The sequence below is a fragment of the Castor canadensis genome, chromosome 1 (genome assembly GCF_047511655.1).
Source record: "Castor canadensis chromosome 1, mCasCan1.hap1v2, whole genome shotgun sequence".
NCBI classification, from domain to species: Eukaryota; Metazoa; Chordata; class Mammalia; order Rodentia; family Castoridae; genus Castor; species Castor canadensis.
In genome coordinates, this window is record NC_133386.1 from 196,359,290 (window position 1) to 196,382,276 (window position 22,987).

Genomic DNA, 22,987 nt, shown 5'->3' on the forward strand with positions numbered 1-22,987 from the left:
GGAGGGGGAGCTGGGTGCCAATGGCTTGTGCCTATAATTTTAGCTACTCAGGAGGCAAAGAATAGAAGGATGAAGGTTCAAAGCCCGCCTGGGCAAAAAGTTGGCAAGACCTTCCTTCAAAATAACAAACACAAATAAAGGGGCTGGTGGAGTGGCTCAAGTGGTAGAATAGCTGCCATTAAGTGTGAGGTCCTGAGTTCAAAACCCAGTACCACCAAAAAAAAAAAAAGCAGGGGGGGAGTGTTTCGAAAACTTCAATCCAAAGGACATCATGTGCAGATAATGATTCCCAGAACCATACAAATGAAAACAAATATCCCTGTGGAACACAAAGTGGTCTAGTCATCTTACATACACACTGCTTATTTCACATAAAAAATGAACTCCATTTTATATCTCACACCCCAAAAGGTCCATTTCTGAATATTTATCATTCACTTCTATCTTAAACTCTTAAAACTCACAGTTAGAATATTATTTTTATACGTTGTCTAAAACATTTTTTATTTACAGAAGAAAGAATAATTAACTGTGCTACAGATGTAATTTTGGACACAGTAGCAATAATCTTGGAGTGGCAATCCATGGGATGATGACCCTTCATGAGTGTTCAGACTTGTTACCTGACTATAAACCTGAGTTCATTGAGGAAGAATAAACACTTTCTGAAACACCACTCTTGTTATTTTCCAAGATGTACAAGGAAGGGGAAACATGGTTCAATGGAGTTGTCGAATGAAACCAGAATAAAAGAATTCATATTTGTGGGGCTTACACGGACCCAAGACCTGAGCTTGATTTTATTCCTTTTTTTGGGTTTTGTGTACCTGACAACTCTGGTGGGAAACCTCCTCATTGTGGTCACTGTGACCTCTGAGTCTCGCCTTCACACCCCCATGTACTTTCTGCTCCGCAACCTAGCCATCCTAGATATCTGCTTCTCCTCCATCACTGCTCCTAAGGGCTTGGTGGATCTTCTATCAAGGAAAAAGACCATATCCTATGCGAACTGTATGACACAGATGTTTTTCTTCCACTTACTTGGTGGGGCAGACATTTTTTCTCTCTCTGTGATGGCATTTGACCGTTACATAGCCATCTCCAAGCCCCTGCACTATGTGACCATCATGAGTCGGGGGCGATGCACAGCCCTCATTGCAGCTTCTTGGGTGGGGGGCTTTGTCCACTCCATTGTGCAGATTTCTCTCTTGCTCCCACTCCCCTTTTGTGGACCCAATGTTCTTGACACTTTTTACTGTGATGTCCCCCAAGTCCTCAAACTCGTCTGCACTGATACCTTTGTCCTTGAGCTCCTGATGATTTCCAACAATGGTCTGGTCACTACATTGTGGTTTATCTTCTTGCTTGTGTCCTACACAGCCATCCTAATGATGCTAAGGTCTCAGGCAGGAGAGGGCAAGGGGAAAGCCATCTCCACCTGCACCTCCCACATCACTGTGGTGACCCTGCATTTTGTACCCTGCATCTATGTCTATGCTCGGCCCTTCACTGCCCTCCCCACAGATAAGGCCATCTCTGTCACCTTCACTGTCATTTCCCCTTTGCTGAACCCCTTGATCTACACTCTGAGGAACCATGAGATGAAGTTAGCCATGAGGAGACTGAAGAGAAAACTTATGCTTTCTGAAAGGGAATAGAAAAAGAACCCCCAACTCTTTATCACTAAGCACTCTTTCTATGTTTTCCATAGATTCATAACTCAAATACATGGTTATCTATCCAACTGGACTTTCTATGTAACTGTTTCCTTTTTTCTTACTCTTTAAATTAATATGTAACTGAAAATCCAAACTTCTGTTCAACATGATGTAACATGTTGCAGGATTTAACTGACTGATTTTTATTCAGAGCCCAAAGTAACAATATGTCAATCAAAACAACTATAAGTCCAGCTTAGCAGAACATAAGGAAACAAAATCCCAGATTTTTAAAAGTGATTTTTTTCAAGGTCTTAAATCAAGTTAATTACAGAGATGTCATCAATACTCAAACCATTTGTTTTTGCCACATAAATGCATCATCTTGCATGGTTGGCTCTGTTATACCAAACTGTAATGCAGTTCTAGATGGATCTCATGGTCAGTGCCTTAAAGTACACATACACTGGGTGTGGGTGACCTATCACAGATCAAGAAACTGGCCTGTGCTTAAACTCTAAATGGACTCATGTGTTAAAGAGAATGTCTTATGCACACAAAAATTGTCCTCCTGGATTTCTATTGAGAATAGCTTAGGAAGATTTTTTTGCAATGGTCTAAAAGTATTTATCACACTCTCATGATGAGTTTAATAAAATGCAGAACCTCAGAGATCCTACTCATGGGTAATTGACTTCTACTATTCAATGACTGATTCTCCCTCTGCAGCTTTAATAAGGCTAGTCTCAGGTTGGGCACCATTCACTTGTCTTCCTACTGTTGTGGAAGGAGGGGACCAGAGAGAGAGAAGATTTTTAAAAAACTCTAACCAGTCTATTCTTCAAACTGTTGGTATTTATTAAACAACAGTATAGGCTACAGGCTGGTATTACTGTCTGTGAAAGTAGTAAAGCCAGGCAACAGAGGTATACTTTCAGAACTGTACAGACCTGGCTTCAGAAACTAGGTCTAAACAAATTATTCCACTACCCAAAGGTCACTGTTTACCTACACAAAGATCTTTTTTTTTATTTCCTTTATTCATACGTGCATACAATGATTGGGTCATTACTTCCCCCCTTCCCCCCCTCAACCCCTCTCTTTCCCCCCACCCCCTCACTTCCAAGCAGATACTGTTTTGCCCTTATCTCTAATTTCCACACAAAGATCTTTACAACGGCCATCTCATGGAATTATTGTAAGATTAAAGTGAGATAATATACATGAAATATGAAATATCTAGCAGATAGCACGTGCTTAGGGAAAGTCAAATGACACTATTAATACCACTTTTACTGCTCTGTCTAATGAATCTTCTGCACCCCATTGGCCTGTCATACTCTTCCCCATATGGTCACAGTCTTTCTTACTTAAAAAAAAAATGAGAAAGGAGAAAATAGAATATAAATTGAATTCAAAACATCCATCATCTTAAAATTACTAGCTTTCAACCATGAAAAATAGGCTTGCTTGTTATTTATAAAAATCAAACAGTCACTGTGAAGCGGATGAGAGATAAAGTACAGGAGAGTTCAGATCAAAAGAAAATAAGGGTTAAAGATAAAAACCTTTGAGAGTTGGTACATGGGATCAGACCAAGAAGACTAGGATACCAATGGAAAATTAGGACAGCACAGAGAACACTGAGGACTAACTTTATTTATGCCCCTCACTGCATCTCTCCTGGCCCTATCAGCATTCATGATGCTTATGAACAACTGTCTCAACTGTTTGCCGTTCCCTGCCACCTGATCAACCAAGTGTGATTTTTACAATACTAAGTTAAATCCCCAAGCATATAAATTCTAAGAATAATTCACACTAGCCAAGGTATTAAGCATAAAGTCCTACCCAAGTATCTCTGCTCTCAAGTCTTCCTAGCCTTCTCTTTATGAAATTGCCTAAGAAAGACGCACACCACAAAGCACTTAATAACCCAATTCACACAAAAATATCCTTTCCTTTTCTGTCTCTTGTGATTCACTCAGATCATGCTTTTGTCACTATTCCAGAATATGTTCAAAGCAAAGATCTATGAGGTCTTAGTCATTACATGTCAGAAGCATAATCTCAAGGCGGCAGGAACCCTGGAGCCCTTTCCTTATCACTGTCTCTGATGACTTCCTCAAACTGCATCTAAACACATACCATGACCTAATTCAGCTTGGGAAGAGGAATGTGATTACATCAGATCACGCAAATATTTATCTAGATAACATAAAATTACAAGTTGGGCTGCAATTTTCACATTTAAATCAGGTTTTTCAGTGGTAAGAATGCCTGCATAACAAACATGAGTCACTGATTTCAAATGCTAGTGCCACAAAAAAATTAAATCAGGATTTTCACCAGCTCTATTGGAGTATAATTGATAAATATAAGTGTTTACATTTGCAGTATACAGCATGATGTTTGAATATATGTATACATAATGAAATGAAATTATATATTTTTTATTATTTTTAAGCTCTGCTGCCAAGAATCATAGAAGAGTCACATGAATCTATGCACACACATGACATTCAAACTACCCTTTAGTGTGTATGCTCCCTTAATTAAATGTTTTAACAATAAGCATTTCTAGGTACTCATGAAAAATAACATAGAATGTTTGGGGCATGGCACAAGTGGCAAAGTGTCTGCCTAGCATGTGTAAGACCTTGAATTCAAACCCCAGAAAACAAAAAACATAAAATGTTTTTGTAGTAATTAAGTTGATGAATATCAAGCAGAATTGCCATGCTAGTTCCATAGATTCTGAATGCATTATAGATCTCAGAGGTGGAAATATATATAATTGCATAGAGAAAATGTATATGCTGCTTTAAAAATAAATTGAGCATATGAATCAATATAGACCAGTCTCTGAGAGTTTCTCTGACAGAGCCACAGAACTTTCATTTTTCCATTGCTACCCTTTATTTAAGTTTCATTTCCCACATGATTACAGGCAAAGTGACTTCAGTCAAGGGGCAGACCACATAGTCCTTGGTGTGTTTTAATGAAAAACTTTCTGCTTCCTCTAAAGGAAAGATTGTGTCTTAAATGAGCAATGGGTTGATGGAGTGGCTCAAATGGTAAGAGTGCCTACTTAACAAGTGTGAGCCCCTGAGTTCAAACCCAAGTACTACCAAAAGAAAAAAAAGAGCTAACTGGGCACTGGTGTCTCTTACATGTATGTGTGAATTGGGGAGAGAGAGAGAGAGAAAGGAAAAGAGACAGGGAGTAAAACAGAGAGGGAGAGGTGGGGGGAGGGAGGGAAAGAAGAAACAGGAGACATTTTAATTGCTCCCACAGGAACTCCGTTGTATTTGGCCACTTACTTTGCACACTGGTCCCCTACAGTATTCCCTTTGCTAATTCTATATTGGGCTTGTGGGTAAGGAACCAATACAAGCAGCTAATGCACTGTAAGGTGGAAGAGTCAAAACTGTGATTCTCTGAGGTTACTTTTCTCATCTGAGGAAAGAGGATAACGAAATCACTAGCCTTGAGGTAGTCTATGCATTCAACCAGAATTTCCCCAAACCTACTTCTAAGATGTAATGGAGCATTATAAAGGGATTGATTTACCACTTGGAGATTAAATTTACAGTGTTAGTATGTGTGAACTCCTAAAACTGATGAGCTGTTAGTGTAGATTTTTCAGAAATACTACAAGTGTATAGAATGCACCTATCAAAACAAAGCTCTTAAAGAAGCAAAGAGAAAGTGATGGGTCTTTGCTATTGGGATGACGGGAAGTGTATTTACAAAATATAGGGTGATCAGTGACTCCAGGAGATGTAGCTCCACTCACTTGGCAGCTTTGCTTCTTGACTGGGAATGGAAGTTGGTGGCTTTGAGTAAAAGTGTTTTAATGACTCACTTCTCTGTGCCCTCTGTACCACAGAATATGAATAAGGCTTCTGAAATTGTTAGGGTTCAATCAGAAGAAGGATACCTTCAAAATTAAAAAATTACAACATGAGAGGCATCCTAGAAAATTAGTGTAAACAACAAGGCACACTTGGCTCATTGGGTGCTGGGGCAAAGAGCAGCACTTAGACTGCAGGCTCTGTCCAAGATATTGATAAGCTTCTTTTCAGGGGATGGTCTTCCATGGACAACTTTTAGGAAATTCTCATGACCCTTATGTTGACCTTGCAAAGACACGTGAAATTCTACTTCTTTTTCCATTTCTCCACTCTTCTTTCTATTTTACTTGTTTCAGTGCAACATGCATAATCTTATGCTTTCAAAATATTCTTCCCACTCTGTAAAACAATACCCTTCTTTTTCTAATTTGTGTTTATCATAAATTAATTGTAATATTTACATACATGAACATGATGTGCTTTGATGAAAGTCAGCATCTGTATTACTCTTTCTTTGCCCTCCTCCCCCTGTTTTTACATAGTTTACAGTGGGTTTCATTATGCCATTTTCATGAATATATACAGTGTACTTCAATTGTACTAAGCCTCCATTACCCTCTCTTTTCCCCTCCCTCCTCCTGCTGGTTTCCCCTCCCCAAACAGGCCCCATTTCACAACCACGAAAAAAGACGCCTTTCAAAGGAACTCACCAGATCCATTATTTGCAGGGGGAGTTCATGCTTGAGGCAATGTTACTCAGAACTCATTTCTGTGCCTTGCCATTGGAACACTATGTATCTGATGACAGTTCTTAGAGACAGCATCTCTACAGGCTGAAAGTCTGATCTTTCGAACTCTGCGTTTCTGGATTTTCTTGACTCCTTTTCTTCACAAATTTTTAAGAAGGGCTAATGAACAGTGGAAGAAGTATAGCTGCAGAAGTTAAGAGCATTAGTTTTTGAAATAAGGCAAATCTTGACTTGAGATAAGGTCTGAAATTTGATCAAGTTCATCTACCTGTGCCTCGCTTTCCGCATCTAAAAACTCAGAATAATACTATTTACTTCACATGGCTATTATAGGTTTTAGAAGAGATAAAATGAAGCAGTTGGTAAAACATATGAGCCTCACTCCATAAATGTTTCCTAAAAGAAAGCAAAAAAATTGTCAAAGCAGAATTCCATTATTCTGCCCACAGTTCTATAATGCTAAGGCCTTGAAAACTGCATGGATATCTCCTGGGTCTTGATATTCAAACTGCAGTATTTCTTACTGAGGATTATTTACTTTCTTTCTGTAAATGCTTATAAGTATTTACATTTACAACTGCATATAAAAACAAAATTATTTAATTTATGTTTATAAGTAGTATGTTAATAAATACCCTGACTTTTTTGGACATGTACCTTAGATCAAGTCTCGGAGCAAATAAAACGAAAATGTCTCCAGAAAAGAAATGACATTTTCTACTTATCCTAAAATTTTGAGAAAAGGTTTTAAACCACAGGATCATTACCAAAATGAGCACCACTTAGATAAGCCCCTGCAAATGGACCTTGTATGTGTAGGGAAAGAGACTTTCTTCTAGGGCTTGAGGGACTAGGTAGCTGCTGGTAAAATCAGTTTTAATTACCAAAACAGACATGAAATCTCACCTGCTCCTTAGAAGCACTCTGTGTATGAGGAAACCTTATTGTATCATGTTGTAGGTAATTTATAATATATCTCATGAGTTTGTTATTATTACTCAGTTAGTTACCCATGGTCACACCAGCTAGGAAGTGATAAAGCCTAAACTGCATCAGGAGGTGAATATTCTCTTTTGTGAAGTATTGGTTCCTATCTTTTGCTATTTTTGGTTAGGTCACCTTTTTTTAAACTGGTTTGTAAAAGTTCTTTATATATTCTGAACATAAATCTTTTCTCAGATATTAGATATACATATATGCATGTATTTATACCCTCTCACAGAGAAAAAATATATGTATATATAATGTATATGTGTGTATATGTGTAAATATATATGTATATGTGCATATAATATAAATGTCTTCTATCATTTTCAAGTAATCTTTTAACACTTAATGATGCTTTTGTGAACAGAAATCCTGGAAGCAGTCAATTTCAATTCTTTTTTATTTTAGGGGTCACCTTTTACTGTAAAAATGTAATTGAATAGGTTCATAAACCTGCAATTTCTGTTTCAATGACTTCAATGACAAAATCTCTGTGCTTAGATGACTGAGTCAAAATCCTGGATAATCTTTCACCTAAAGGAGGTATCCTGAAATGCAGGCACAACGTATACACAGAAAAAGAACTTCCCCTTAAGTCTATACCAAAATGTAGGTGAAAATGGCACTAGACTTCAGAACACATTATTTAATAACTCTATTTTTATTTCTTCCACAGATGTCATTGAAGAAGAATCTGTGATCCAATGGATCAGGGAAATTACACCAGAGTGAAAGAATTTGTTTTTCTAGGAATTACTCATTCCTGAGAGCTGAGCTTGGTCTTATTTGTCTCCTTGGTTTTGGTGTACATGACAACTCTGGTGGGAAACCTCCTCATCATGGTTACAATTACCTATGAATATCATCTTCACACTCCAATGTTCTGCAATCTGTCTGTTCTTGACATCTGTTTTTCCTCCGTCACAGCTCTTAAGATCCTGATTGATCTTTGTCAGAATGAAAGACCATCTCCTTCAATGGTTGTATCACTCAGATTTTCTTCTTCCACCTTCTGGGGGAGCAGATGTGTTTTCTCTGTGTGCAATGGCATTTGATCATCACATAGCCGTCTCTACGCCCCTTCACTATATGACCATCACGAGCAGGGGGCAGTGCATGGCCCTCATCATGGCTCTTGGGTGGGGGCTTTGTCCACTCCATCATGCAGATTTCCTTGTTGCTGCCACTCCCATTCTGTGGACCCAATGTTCTTGAGACACTCTACTGTGATATCCCCCAGGTCCTCAAACTCGCCTGCACTGACACTTTCAACCTGGAGCTCCTAATGATTTCTAATAATGGATTTCTTAGTTGGTTTATATTCCTCATTCTCCTCATATCTTACAATCATCTTGGTGATGCTGAGGTCACACACAGGAGAGGGCAAAAGGAAAGCCATCTCCACCTGCACTTCCCACATCACTGTGGTGACCCTTCATTTTGTGCCCTGCATCTATGTCTATGACCAGCCCTTTGCTGCTCTCTTGACAGAAAATGCCATCTCTGTCACCTTCGCTGTCATCCCCTCACTGCTCAATCCTATGATCTATCCTCTAAGGAATCAAGAAATGAAGTCAGCCATGAAGAGACTGAAGAATCAACTAAGGCATTCAGAAAGGATTTTATGAGGTGATAGACCACTTTCTCAAAATGGGGGGAAATTGCCTTCACACCAAAAGCAAAGCATGGCATCTATGGACCATAGAGTCCTAAAAGAAATTGATCCTATGGCATATGCTGGGGGCCAAGGAGGTTATACTACTTTGATGTGAGACTCCACTACTCACTCTCAATTAGTCATTCCAAAAATACTTACAGAGAATATCCTTTGCACCCAACTGTACTTGAGTTCAGACAGCTGCAAAAAGATTAAATGCAGTCACTTTCCTAAAGGTATATCCCAAAATTTTTTCAATGGAGAAAGTGACAGAGAAATATCACAGAGCTTCCAAAGACATTTGATAGTAAGTAGGCGTCCACGGGGAAAGAATAGAGAAGAACAACTCAAGGAAAGTAAACAGAAATTGCAGAGGAGGAGAATGATGTAAGAGGGTGCCATATTTGTGTAAAACTGAACTCAGTGCAACCATTGAGTAGTACATTTATGGGATGAATACAGTTGACACTTAAAAATTTGGAAAGAAGAACTCCATTTGTGGTCCCCTGAGGAATGCAAATTCTTTATTTCTATTGGGGCAAAAAGATCCCCAAATTACTTCAAGGCTATGATTTCCTCCTGAGGGAAAGCAATGCTGTTAGTGGGTGCATTCATAAAGAAGTATTGCTGATGGGTGGAGACTGTGGGAAGCTCACCTGGCATGGGAAAGGCTTGAGCAAAGGAGGATGCCAAGTCCTGCATGGGAAGCAATCCATTATATCCCAGGGTTATCCCATTCACAGTCCTGCACAGGCAGGACTGATTTCTTTACATTTTCCACACAATCCACAACAAGGTTGAAAAAAAAAGACTAGTTAAAAGCACTTGTGAATCTGATAATTTGCCAGTCTCTGTTGTGAAAGGAAGGGGAATGGTATTAGGAGAAGCCATATCTGACATTTCCTTTCATATTTTCTGGAATCTATTGATACTACTGCATGATGTTTCTCATTATGGTAGTGCTCAGGCAAACCAGCTGGCATTCATGTATCCATCAGAGAAAGCCAATCATTGTAATGAAAACATCCATAATCTAAGTAGTCAACCACAACAAAATATTAATGACTGTCCACATCACAGGCCAATGCTATTCTGCAGAAACAAGGTGCTGTGCCATGCAGTAATTCAGTGATGTACACTTTTTCTATCTTGGATACCACCTTTCTCTAAATCCTTAGAATTATGTCCATTCATCTGGTAGATAGAAGAAAAAGAGCAAGAGGAATTAGAGAGTGAAAGGTGTCTCTATGGCCAGTCCAAGAAGTAAGGAAGACCAATTTTTACCACATTCAATTGGCCAGTCTATGGTCACATAGTTTCACTTTGCCACAAGTAAGCATAAAGAATATCTTTCTTTTGACAAGAAGAAAATAAGAAAAATTGTGAGCTCTAGTAATGTTATCCACATGTATGACTCACTAGTAAGAAATCACCAAAGTGTGAGATTATCAGCAATAAGTAATTGCCATTAGAAAGATTTTCTTAGGGAAGGATCCAAGATGGAGATTGGGACACAGCCGCAGACTGTGTGCTCCATGAATCAGGGACCTTGCTGAGATGCTGGAGACACACTTGGCTGAGGCAAAGCACAAGGGAGAGCCAAAATTTCAGCACTCTAAACCCCTTGTTCATGGAAGGATTCTCCACACCACAATTCACTAAATGAACAGCTAGCCCACCAAGCCCCCATCCCATAGGCCCACAGAGCCACTACCTCTCCAGGCTCCATGACCCTTGGGCCCCCAAGGCCCCAGTTCCACCTGGGCCAGCTGGATCTCCACTTAACTAAAAGATCACAAAATAGCCCATTCCAATGTCCCAGACATTCTTTTTGGCATGCTCTTCAGGATCTCTTCAGTTTAAGGGAAGAGAAAACAAGACTGCATTCCAGTTGGTCTAATGGCAACCTAATTATTTGTCAGGCATATAGTTGAAAAAGGCAATAAATAAAAATTGGACTGGAGGAGAAACAAGGAGGGCCCCCAGGCCGCCAGTCGCCAGAGCCCAGATGGCTTGGGAAGACTTGGACCAGGTGAGCTTCACGGTACCGCGGTACTCCCACAGACAAGCCTGGGCCAGAGCAGCATAGCCCCCTGGAAAGACTGACCTCCACCCGGGGAAAAAAAAGAAACTGAGTAATAAGCAAAAAGAACAAATAAGACACGCAGGAAAGAGGGTGGGGTGCCCTGAGCACTGAAGTTTGGGGGAAGGGAACCCTTCCCAGGACTGTAAATGAACTGTAAACAAACAAGTTGGCCTGGCCAGAGAGCCTCTGGCGGGAGAAGGAGTGGGGCATGCGCCCAGCAACCAGGAGCGGGAAAGCTGGTGAGAATAACGGAGGGAGGAAAACTCCACAGGAGAGGAGGGAAGACCCACTTCCCACGTGAACTGTAAACAAACGTGGCTGGCAGGAGCATCAGCACTGCCCAGTAAGCAGGAGCTGGAAAGCTTGTGAAAGTGGCAGTGGGAGGAAAACTTCACAGGAGAGGGGGGAAGACCCACTTCCCACATGAACTGTAAATAAACATGCAGGCCTGACAACGCAGGTGCAGTGTCACCTTTCCCAGTGCTTGGAAAGGGGAAAGCCTGTAGCAGAGGCTCCCACACAGGAGAACTCTGAACAAACAAAGACTGTGGGGCCAGGTGAGTGCTAAGCTCACCCCAGAGATCTGCATAAATAACGCCTCCGGCAACAGCAGGCTGACAGCAGTGGGCAAGCAAGCCACACCTGCAGATACCATTCTCAGAACTGTCTCCAGACTCCTTTTTGTCTTTTTCTCCCTACCTTTGATGAGAGAACAACAAAATTACACCTGCAAGCCAAAAAACTTATTGAAACTGTATTGCATTTGAACTTGGGACACTAGGTGGGTTTCTGTGTCTGTGTGTCTGTGTGTGTGTGTGTGTGTGTGTGTGTGTGTGTGTGTGTGTAGTTTTGTTCTACTTTATGCATCCCCTTTGATGAGACAACTACAGAACAACATCTGAGGCACCATCTCCAGGACTGGAGATTGAGATGGACACCCAAATTATTAAAACGGAAACTTCATTGCATTGGAACATGGAAGGCTTTCTGGTTTTTGTGGTTTTTTTCTATTTTCCATTTTATTTTAATTCATTTTTAATATATAGATATTTCTTTCATTTACTTATTTTTTATTTTTATTCCTATCTTAATTTTTTTTATTTTTGATTTTCAATCCTGTCTCTGTCCCTTTAATGTCTGTTCATCTTACTGTCAATTAGTACACTAATGCTCCCTGTTTATACCTTCGAAACTTTCTTGTCTGAAACCTTGTTCTGCTTTCTCCCTCTTGTCTGTGTATTTATTTTCCCTTTTTCTTTAACTTCTTGCTTTCCATCTCAGCTCACCCTTCCATTCTAAATATTACCATTGTTATTATTACAAACTAGAAAATACTTAATTGCACACAGTACAGGGACAGTAACAACACCAACGACAATGATGGGAAGACAGAAAAAACAGGGAAAACAGTTTCCCCACAGCAAAAAATTAGTACAGGAACCAGAGGGGAATGAAGAGAACAGAAACTCAGATCCAGACTCCAACAAAATGAAGATAAACTATGCCAAAGGATCCAATGAGCCCACAAGAATAATTTAAAAGAACACATACTACAAGTACTCAATGAGAATTTTATAGAGATGATACTGGATAGGGTCAACCAAAATGTACAGGAGACACTCAAGAAATTCCAAGACAACAAAAATAGAGAATTTGAAACAGCAAAAGAAGAAATAAAGGAAACCATAGAAGCACTGTATAGACACCAAAGTGAAAGAGAGGACACGATGAATAAACAGATAAATGAACTCAGGACAAAGATAGACAACATTAAAGAGGAAAACAGCCAGGATATGGAAAACCTCAGAAAAAAGAACAAAACCAAACTGCAAAAAAAACGGAAGGCCAATCCAGCAGAATAGAACAAACAGAAGACAGAATCTCAGAACTTGAAGATGAAATGGTAATTAAAGTAAAAACTGAAGAACTACTAATTAAACAACTCAAGACCTGTGAAAAGAGAATGCAGGAACTCACTGACTCCATCAAAAGACCAAACTTGGGAATCATGGGCACTGAAGAAGGAGAAGAGGTGCAAGCGAAGGGAATGCATAATATATTCAACAAAATAATAACAGAAAATTTCACAAATCTAGAGAAAGATATTCCCATACAGATGCAAGAGGCCTCCAGGACAACAAACAGACCAGATCAAAATAGAACTACTCCACGACATATCATCATTAAAACAACAAGTTCAGAAACTAGGGAAAGAATATTGAAGGCTGTAAGAGAGAAAAAACAAGTAACATACAAAGGTAAACCCATCAAAATCACAGCAGACTTCTCAACAGAAACATTACAAGCAAGAAGAGCGTGGAGTGAGATCTTCCAGGCAGTGAATGAAAATAACTTCAACCACAGGATACTTTACCCAGCTATCATTCAAAATAGATGGAGCAATAAAAGTCTTCCATGATAAGCAGAAACTAAAACAATATGTGACCACAAAGCCACCACTACAAAAGATTCTTCAAGGGATTCTGCACACAGAAAGTGAAATCCAACTTAACCATGAAAAGACAGGCAGCACCAAACTACAGGAAAAGAAAAAGCAAGACAGTAGAGAGTAACCTCAACTTAGGTATACACAATCAAACCTTCAAACAACTAAGACAACTAAATGACAGGAATCACCACATACCTATCAGTACTAACACTTAATGTTAATGGACTTAATTCCCCCATTGAAAGGCACAGTTTGATGAAATGGATTAAAAAGGAAGATCCAACAATTTGTTGCTTACAGGAGACTCATCTCACTGACAGAAATAAGCATATCCTTAGGATGAAAGGCTGGAAGAAGATTTACCAAGCCAATGTCCCCCGAAAACAGGCTGGTGTAGCAATACTTATCTCTGACAAAGTAGACTTCAAACCTACATAGATCAAATGAGATAAAGAAGGACATTCCATACTAATAAAAGGGGAAATAGACCAAAAGGAAATAATAATTATCAACCTGTATGAACCCAATGTCAATGCACCCAATTTCATCAAACATACCCTGAAAGACCTAAAAGCATATATAAACACCAACACAGTGGTTGTGGGAGACTTTAACACCCCATTATCATCAATAGATAGGTAATCAAAACAAAAAAATCAATAAACAAATCCAAGATCTAAAATATGCAATAGATCAAATGGACCTAGTTGATGTCTACAAAACATTTCATCCAACCTCTACACAATATACATTCTTCTCAGCAGCCCATGGAACCTTCTCCAAAATAGATCATATCCTAGGGCACAAAGCAAGTCTCAGCAAATATAAGAAAATAGAAATTATACCATGCATACTATCTGATCACCATGCAGTAAAAGTAGAACTCAACAACACAAAAGTAGAGACAAAAAGCATGCAAACAGCTGGAAACTAAATAACTCATTACTTAATGAAGAATGGATCATTGATGAAATAAAAGAGGAAATTAAAAAGTTCATGGAAGTCAAGGAAAATGAAAACACAACCTACCAGAACCTATGGGACACAGCTAAGGCAGTCCTGAGAGGAAAGTTTATAGCCATGAGTGCATATATTAAAAAGACTGAAAGATCCCAAATCAATGACTTAATGATACATCTCAAACTTCTAGAAAAACAAAAACAAGCAAATCCCAAAACAAATAGGAGAGAAATAATAAAAATAAGAGCTGAAATCAATGAAATAGAAACCAAAAAAAACCATACAAAGAATTAATGAAACAAAAAGTTGGTTCTTTAAAAAAAGACCTCTGGCAAACCTGACTAAAATGAGGAGAGAAAAGACCCAAATTAGTAGAATCAGGAATGCAAAAGGGGAGATAACAACAAACACCATGGAAGTCCAGGAAATCATCAGAGACTACTTTGAGAACCTATATTCAAATAAATTTGAAAATCTTAAAGAAATGGACAGATTTCTACATACATATGATCATCCAAAACTAAATCGAGAGGAAATTAATCACCTGAATAGACCTATAACACAAAATGAAATTGAAGCAGCAATCAAGAGTCTCCCCAAAATGAAAAGTCCAGGACCTGATGGATTCTCTGCTGAATTCTATCAGACCTTTAAAGAAGAGCTGATACCAACCCTCCTTAAACTGTTCCATGAAATAGAAAGGGAACGAACACTGCCAAACACATTTTATGAAGCCAGTATTACACTTATCCCAAAACCAGGCAAAGACACCTCCAAAAAGGAGAACTATAGGCCAATCTCCTTAATGAACATTGACGCAAAAATCCTCAACAAAATAATGGCAAACCAAACTCAACAACACATCAAAAAGATTATTCACCATGACCAAGTAGACTTCATCCCAGGGATGCAGGGGTGTTTCAACATACGAAAATCAATAAACGTAATAAACCACATTAGCAGAAGCAAAGACAAAAACCACTTGATCATCTCAATAGATGCAGAAAAAGCCTTTGATAAGATCCAACATCATTTCAAGATAAAAGCTCTAAGAAAACTAGGAATAGAAGGAAAATTCCTCAACATTATAAAAGCCGTATATGACAAACCTACAGCCAGCATTATACTCAAAGGAGAAAAACTGAAACCATTCCCTCTAAAATCAGGAACCAGACAAGGATGCCCAATATCTCCACTCCTATTCAACATAGTACTGGAATTCCTAGCCACAGCAATTAGGCAAGAAGAAGGAATAAAAGGAATACAAATAGGTAAAGAAACTGTCAAAATATCCCTATTTGCAGATGACATGATCCTATACCTTAAAGACACAAAAAACTCTACTCAGAAGCTTCTAGACATCAGCAATAGCTATAGCAAGGTAGCAGGATATAAAATCAACATAGAAAAATCATTAGCATTTCTATACACTAACAATGAGCAAACGGAAAAAGAATGTATGAAAACAATTCCATTTACAATACCCTCAAAAAAAATCAAATACCTAGGTGTAAACCTAGCAAAAGATGTGAAAGACCTCTACAAGAAAAACTATACACTTCTGAAGAAAGAGATTGAGGAAGACCATAGGAAGTGGAGAGATCTCCCATGCTCATGGATTGGTAGAATCAACATAGTAAAAATGTCAATACTCCCAAAAGTAATCTACATGTTTAATGCAATTCCCATCAAAATTCCAATGACATTCATTAAAGAGATGGAAAAATCTACTGTTAAATTTATATGGAAACACAAGAGACCACGAATAGCCAAGGCAATACTCAGTCAAAAGAACAATGCAGGAGGTATCACAATACCTGACTTCAAACTATATTACAAAGCAGTAGCAATAAAAACAGCATGGTACTGACACAAAAACAGACATGAAGACCAGTGGAACAGAATAGAGGACCCAGATATGAAACCACACAACTATAACCAACTTGTCTTTGACAAAGGAGCTAAAAATATATGATGGAGAAATAGCAGACTCTTCAACAAAAACTGCTGGGAAAACTGGTTAGCAGTCTGCAAAAAACTGAAACTAGATCCAGGTATATCACCCTATACCAAGATTAACTCAAAATGGATCAAGGATCTTAATATCAGACCCCAAACTCTAAAGTTGATACAGGAAAGAGTGGAAATACTCTGGAGTTAGTAGGTATAGGTAAGAACTTTCTCAACGAAACCCCAGCAGCACAGCAACTAAGAGATAGCATAGATAAATGGGACCTCATAAAGCTAAAAAGCTTCTGTTCATCAAAAGAAATGGTCTCTAAACTGAAGAGAACACCCACAGAGTGGGAGAAAATATTTGCCAGCTACACATCAGACAAAGGACTGATAACCAGAATATATAGGGAACTTAAAAAACTAAATTCTCCCAAAACTAATGAACCAATAAAGAAATGGGCAAGTGAACTATACAGAACTTTCTCAAAAGAAGAAATTCAAATGGCCAAAAAACACATGAAAAAATGCTCACCATCCCTAGCAATAAAGGAAATGCAAATTAAAACCACGCTAAGATTCCACCTCACCCCTGTTAGAATAGCCATCATCAGCAACACCACCACCAACAGGTGTTGGTGAGGATGCGGGGAAAAAGGAACCCTCTTACACTGTTGGTAGGAATGTAAACTAGTACAACCACTCTGGAAAAAAATTTGTAGGCTACTTAAAAAGCTAGACATTGATCTACCATTTGATCCAGCAATACCACTCTTGGGGATATACCCAAAAGACTGTGACACAGGTTACTCCAGATGCACCTGCACACCCCTGTTTATTGCGGCACTATTCACAATAGTCAAGTTATGGAAACAGCCAAGATGCCCCACCACTGACGAATGGATTAAGAAAATGTGGTATCCTACTCTTGGGGATATACCCAAAAGACTGTTACTCCAGAGGCACCTGCACATCCATGTTTATTGTGGCACTATTCACAATAGCCAAGTCATGGAAACAGCCAAGATGCCCCAGCACTGACGAATGGATTAAGAAAATGTGGTATCTATACACAATGGAATTTTATGCAGCCATGAAGAAGAACGAAATGTTATCATTCGCTGGAAAATGGATGGAATTGGAGAACATCATTCCGAGTGAGGTTAGCCTGGCTCAAAAAACCAAAAATCGTATGTTCTCCCTCATATGTGGACATTAGATCAAGGGCAAACACAACAAGGGGATTGGACTATGAGCACATGATAAAAGCGAAAGCACACAAGGGAGGGGTGAGGATAGGTAAGACACCTAAAAAACTAGCTAGCATTTGTTGCCCTTAACGCAGAGAAACTAAAGCAGATACCTTAAAGCAACTGAGGCCAATAGGAAAAGGGAAACAGGTACTAGAGAAAAGGTTAGATCAAAAAGAATTAACCTAGAAGGTAACACCCACGCACAGGAAATCAATGTGAGTCAATGCCCTGTATAGCTATTCTTATCTCAACCAGCAAAAACTCTTGTTCCTTCCTAATATTGCTTATACTCTCTCTACAACAAAATTAGAAATAAGGGCAAAATAGTTTCTGCTGGGTATTGAGGGGGTTGGGGGGGAGAGGGAAGGGGCTCAGTGGGGTAAGGGAGGGGTGGGGACAGGTGGGAGAAATGACCCAAGCCTTGTATGCACATAGGAATAATAAAAGAAAAAAAAATTCGACTGGACATGTTGACTAACCTGAAACAACCCCTCCATGCAATCTCTGACGTACATGTGACTGAATAATGTAAGGGAATTAAAGAACCATTTGCATGGTATGATACATGAGAAACACAAGCAAAGGAAATCAGCTCCAAAATAAACCTCATCCCCACCAGCTATATCATGCCTACTGTTTCTCCCCTGCCTCTTGTCTGAAAAGCCTGCTTTGGGAATTTTTCATAAATTAAACACAAGTCACTGAGGACATGTTAGATACAATGCCACAAGTTTCCAAATTAGATACAGTTCAAGAAAGTCAGAACAATCTGAGCATCTTTGGTGATGGTGGGGATCACAACAGGGCTAAGTCCATTCTCAGTAGTAACTCTCCAGGGATGAATTTCAGATGGTCTAGGAGACTTGTGGAAGATCTCAATTGTCATCCTGGAGTGGAGGAAATTTGGAACAGAAAAGCTTCAGTGGATGACCCAAGGGGCATAAATATAACTGCAGACTGCCAAAGAAATTCTAAGAGGCCTAGGCACAAAGGAATGAAACACTTCAACAGGTTGTGTAGGAAAAGAAAGGCAGACTCTAGTGATACTAGTGACATTAGCTTATTTTGAACCCTTTACTATAGATGGAAGTTTTTAACTTGCATTTGATTCTTTTAGATGGCTGTTATGCTTAGAGAATTAAAGTCACTCACCACACTTCTGACTTCATTCAGTTTTGCACCCAGAATACTCATGCAACAAAAACATCAAGAACAATTCAACCTTCTCTTTGAACCAGAATATGAATCACATTTTGCCATTCACAGTGTGCTCCTTTATCAATAATAACAGACATCTTCTTCCTATAAATCATTTTTAAAGACACATTTTTAATAAAAATTAAATTTCCTTTTCTCATACTTTTAGCTTTTAATTTTCACTTTCCAGAGGAAAAATAAGGAATTGGAAATTCATAAAAGACCATTTAGTTCATATATATGTATATACATTTATGGATACACAGTGTGTGCCATTTATATACATGTGTTCGTACATGTACTAAATATGTGAAAAACATGTAACATATCTGTTTAATTTTAAGATACATACACACATACATTTTGAGACTATCTCAGGATACACACACACTGGATTTCCTGTGTCAAGAAAAATACAGCTCTTGCTCTAAAGGGAAAAAGGAGTAATTTATTCTGAGCCAAATCTAAGTGAGCATGTCTGTGAAAGTGGATTCGGATTACTCTGAATGACTTGTTCCACGGTAGAGGAGGCTGTGTGAACTTTTGTAGTCACAGAACAAAAGAAAGTCATAAATCAAGCACTTACCCAATACGTTGGTGGAAACATCAAGCAGGCAGGTTACAGCAGAGAAGGGAAATCGCTAAGCTTCAGATGTTTTCTTATAACATGCTTATCTCAGGGTTGATGGAAGCTGTCAGTCTGCTAAGTTTAACAATACATCCCAAAAGTTTTATCTAATACACACTAAGATGTTAGGTCACATACAGAGGCTGGTAGTAAGTGGCTATTAAGGGAACTATAGCTAGCCCAACGTAGTTTTGGCTCTTGATTTGCAGCATCCTATCTCTCTAGGATCAGGAAGTTCCAGTCAGTCAGTCAGTCAGTCAGCCAGTCAGTCTGCAGGATCTTCAACACAAATATGGTTTCCTCAGAAAGCATCAGTTCACATCTGAGACTATTTTGGAGATGGAGATTATAGTGCACATTAAAAATCCACTTCCCATTAAAAATGTTTTTCTTCTCCTTCAAGGTAACAAGGGTGTGTTATCCAACAACAACCTTTTATTTATGTATGCTCACACAGGCTCATTTAAATTTTTGCTAAATTGTTCAGCATCTCCCACATTAAGAAGCAGCATTTATTTCTCCTGAATTAGGAGCAGTCCTGAGTAAAAGTGTGTAATGCTTCCTTACCACAAGACGGCGCTGTTTCTTCGGAAAGCGTTTAAGAACCTGAGATTTTCACTTCCAGAGAGAACAGTTTCAAAACCCCTATCGTATCCGATTTTTCTCCCTAAAATTTCAGACCCGTTTCTTAGGAATGGAAACTACTCTGCACATGAACTCTTACCCACATCAGGAGGATCAGTTCTGGAGATATTTCCCTAAGGTACTTCCAGGGCCATCCCCTAAGTCCCCACAGGATCAGGGTTGCAAATGTCCACTACTTTGTTCTAGCGATCAGTGGTTCCCATACTTCAGTGGGCATGAGAGTCACCTAGCGATTTAATGAAAATGCAAAGTCCAAGGCACCCTGTCCAGGAAATTCAATATTCTCTCATGGTGAGAGAGAGAACAGATTTGTAATATTGGGTCTGTCTGAGGGGACTAGTCGGAGGAGGAGAGGAAAAGAGAAGGATAGAAGAGTGAATAATACTGAACTACAATGCTTCTGTATTTGAAGATGGCTTAATGAAATGCACTGAAAACTGTTGAATAATAGGAAAACGGCAATGGAGAAAGAAGAAGTAGTAGAAGGAGTTCATCTAATTAACATGTAATCTATACATATGTGAAATGCCATGGTGAACCCCTTAAACAATCAATATACACATTTTTTTTTAAAAAGACAGCAAGGTAAAACAGGTCCTGTCTGGGGATGGGTAGCAGTGGGAGAGAGAGGTGTAAATGGTTAGGGTGAAGGAGGATGAATATGTTGGATGTGCCTCTATAAGTGTATGAAAATACAAAAAGTGAAACTTTTAGAATTATTCTAAGAAGGAAGGAGGGTTGATGAAGGAGAATGATGGGATTAATCTAATTAAGTAAGATACATTGTAAACATTTATGTAAATGCCACAATAAATCTCCCCTGTACAACTAATATATGCTAGTAAAAATGGAATAATAATCTTCTTTTGGGTACCAAGAGCTTATTTTTTTTTTTGACAGTACTGGGGTTTGAACTCAAAGCCTCACACTTACTAGACAGGCACTGTCACTGCTTGAGCCACTCCACTAGCCATTCTTTGTGATGGGTTTTTTGAGACAGGGTCTCAGAAATTAACTGTTTGCTTAGGGCTGGCTTCAAACCTCAACCCTCATAATCTCTGCCTCCTGAGTAGCTAGGATTACAGACATGCGCCACCAGTGTGAGCAGCAATCTACATTTTTAACAGCACAGCCCTCCTCTGCGTGCACCCCTGTGATTCTGATGTAGGCGTTCTGTGCGTCACTGAAAAATGCTGCTCCAGGTCAGTATCTTCAAAATCAAAGACCCTGAGGCTTTATTTTCTTTTTATAATGAAAAACTACAAATTTATTTTTTTAAGGACCAAGACACAACCTATAGAATGAGAGAATATTTGCAAACTGCACATATGATTGGGTGTTAGTATCCAAAATATATAAGGTACCCCAACAATTCCTTAGATAAATGAAAGAAAACAAGTAACCTGATTTTAAAATGGGGGAAAGGAGGATGAATTCAAATATGATATCTTGTAAGAACTTTTGTAAATGCCAAAGTGTATCCCCACATAGCACAATAAAAATAACAAGAAATAAATCAATAAAATGGTGAAAGGATATGAACAGACATTTCTCAAAAGAAGGCAATCAAATGAAAAATGTTCAACATCACTAATGGCAGAGAAATACAAATTAAGACCACAATGAGAAATCACATCAAACATATTAGAATGTGTATACAGTAAGTCCACTTATTTGTGGATTTATTACTCCTGGTTGTGACCATGTGCAGTTCAAAAAACAATAGAAATCAAAAGAATTTTCAAAAGCAAAATAAATTAAATTTTAGTTGATGCAGAGAAGCTCAGTCAGCCCACATGATCAGCAGTTGTATTTGAATCATTCTGTGATCTGATGAATATTTCCCTGACCCTTAATTTTCCGTTTCATTTCTTTTTTTGTAACTTGGGCCAAGCTTTATGCTTGTGAGACAGGTATTCTACCACTTGAGCCACGCCTCCCTTCCCACGAGCTGTCTGTGAGTGTTCTCCTTGCTGCTCATTCTTGTCAGCATTGGGCAGTTTTTTATTTTGCTTTTGTGATTTAGCTATTCTGACAGGGGTATAGTGATATTTTATTGTGATTTTAGTGTGCATTTTCCTAATGACTAATAATATTGAGCATCTCTTTATGCTTTTACTTGTCATTGACACATCTTCTTTGGTGAAACATCTATTCTCAAATCTGTGTCTATTATTTTTAATTGGGACATTTATTTTCTTATTGTTGAGTTCAAAGCATTTGTAAAGAAAAAACACTTTTATCAAAGAAGACTTTTGCACATATTTTTCTACTAATTTGTGACCTTTCTTTTACTTTAACACTATCATTAGTGAAGCAGAAGTTTGTAACTCCGATGAAGGCAAATGTATTAATTTTTTGTCTGTGGATTACACTTTCCAGGTCCTATTTTATCTAATCAATGATTAAAATGGTCTTTTTCAGATGTGAAAGACCTCTACAAGGAAAACTATACACTTCTGAAGAAAGAGATTGAGGAAGACTATAGAAAGTGGAGAGATCTCCCATGCTCATGGATTGGTAGAATCAACATAGTAAAAATGTCTATACTCCCAAAAGTAATCTACATGTTTAATGCAATTCCCATCAAAATTGCAATGACATTCATCAAAGAGATTGAAAAATCTACTGTTAAATTTATATGGAAACACAAGAGGCCACGAATAGCCAAGGCAATACTCAGTCAAAAGAACAATGCAGGAGGTATCACAATACCTGACTTCAAACTATATTACAAAGCAATAATAATAAAAACAGCATGGTACTGGCACAAAAACAGACATGAAGACCAGTGGAACAGAATAGAGGATCCAGATATGAAGCCACACAACTATAAGCAACTTATCTTTGACAAAGGAGCTAAAAATATATGATGGAGAAATAGCAGCCTCTTCAACAAAAACTGCTG

At 38.6% G+C, this 22,987-nt stretch overlaps 1 protein-coding gene and 1 pseudogene across 1 annotated transcript; both read left to right on the top strand.

Moving 5' to 3' along the window:
• Positions 1-722: 722 nt before the first annotated feature.
• Positions 723-1,658, top strand: LOC109675139 (olfactory receptor 4D11). The gene has a single exon (XM_020151932.2). The coding sequence runs from the start codon at positions 723-725 to the stop codon at positions 1,656-1,658; it is 936 nt and encodes a 311-aa protein (XP_020007521.2).
• Positions 1,659-7,955: 6,297 nt separating this feature from the next.
• Positions 7,956-8,879, top strand: LOC109675140 (olfactory receptor 4D9-like; annotated as a pseudogene).
• Positions 8,880-22,987: the final 14,108 nt, after the last annotated feature.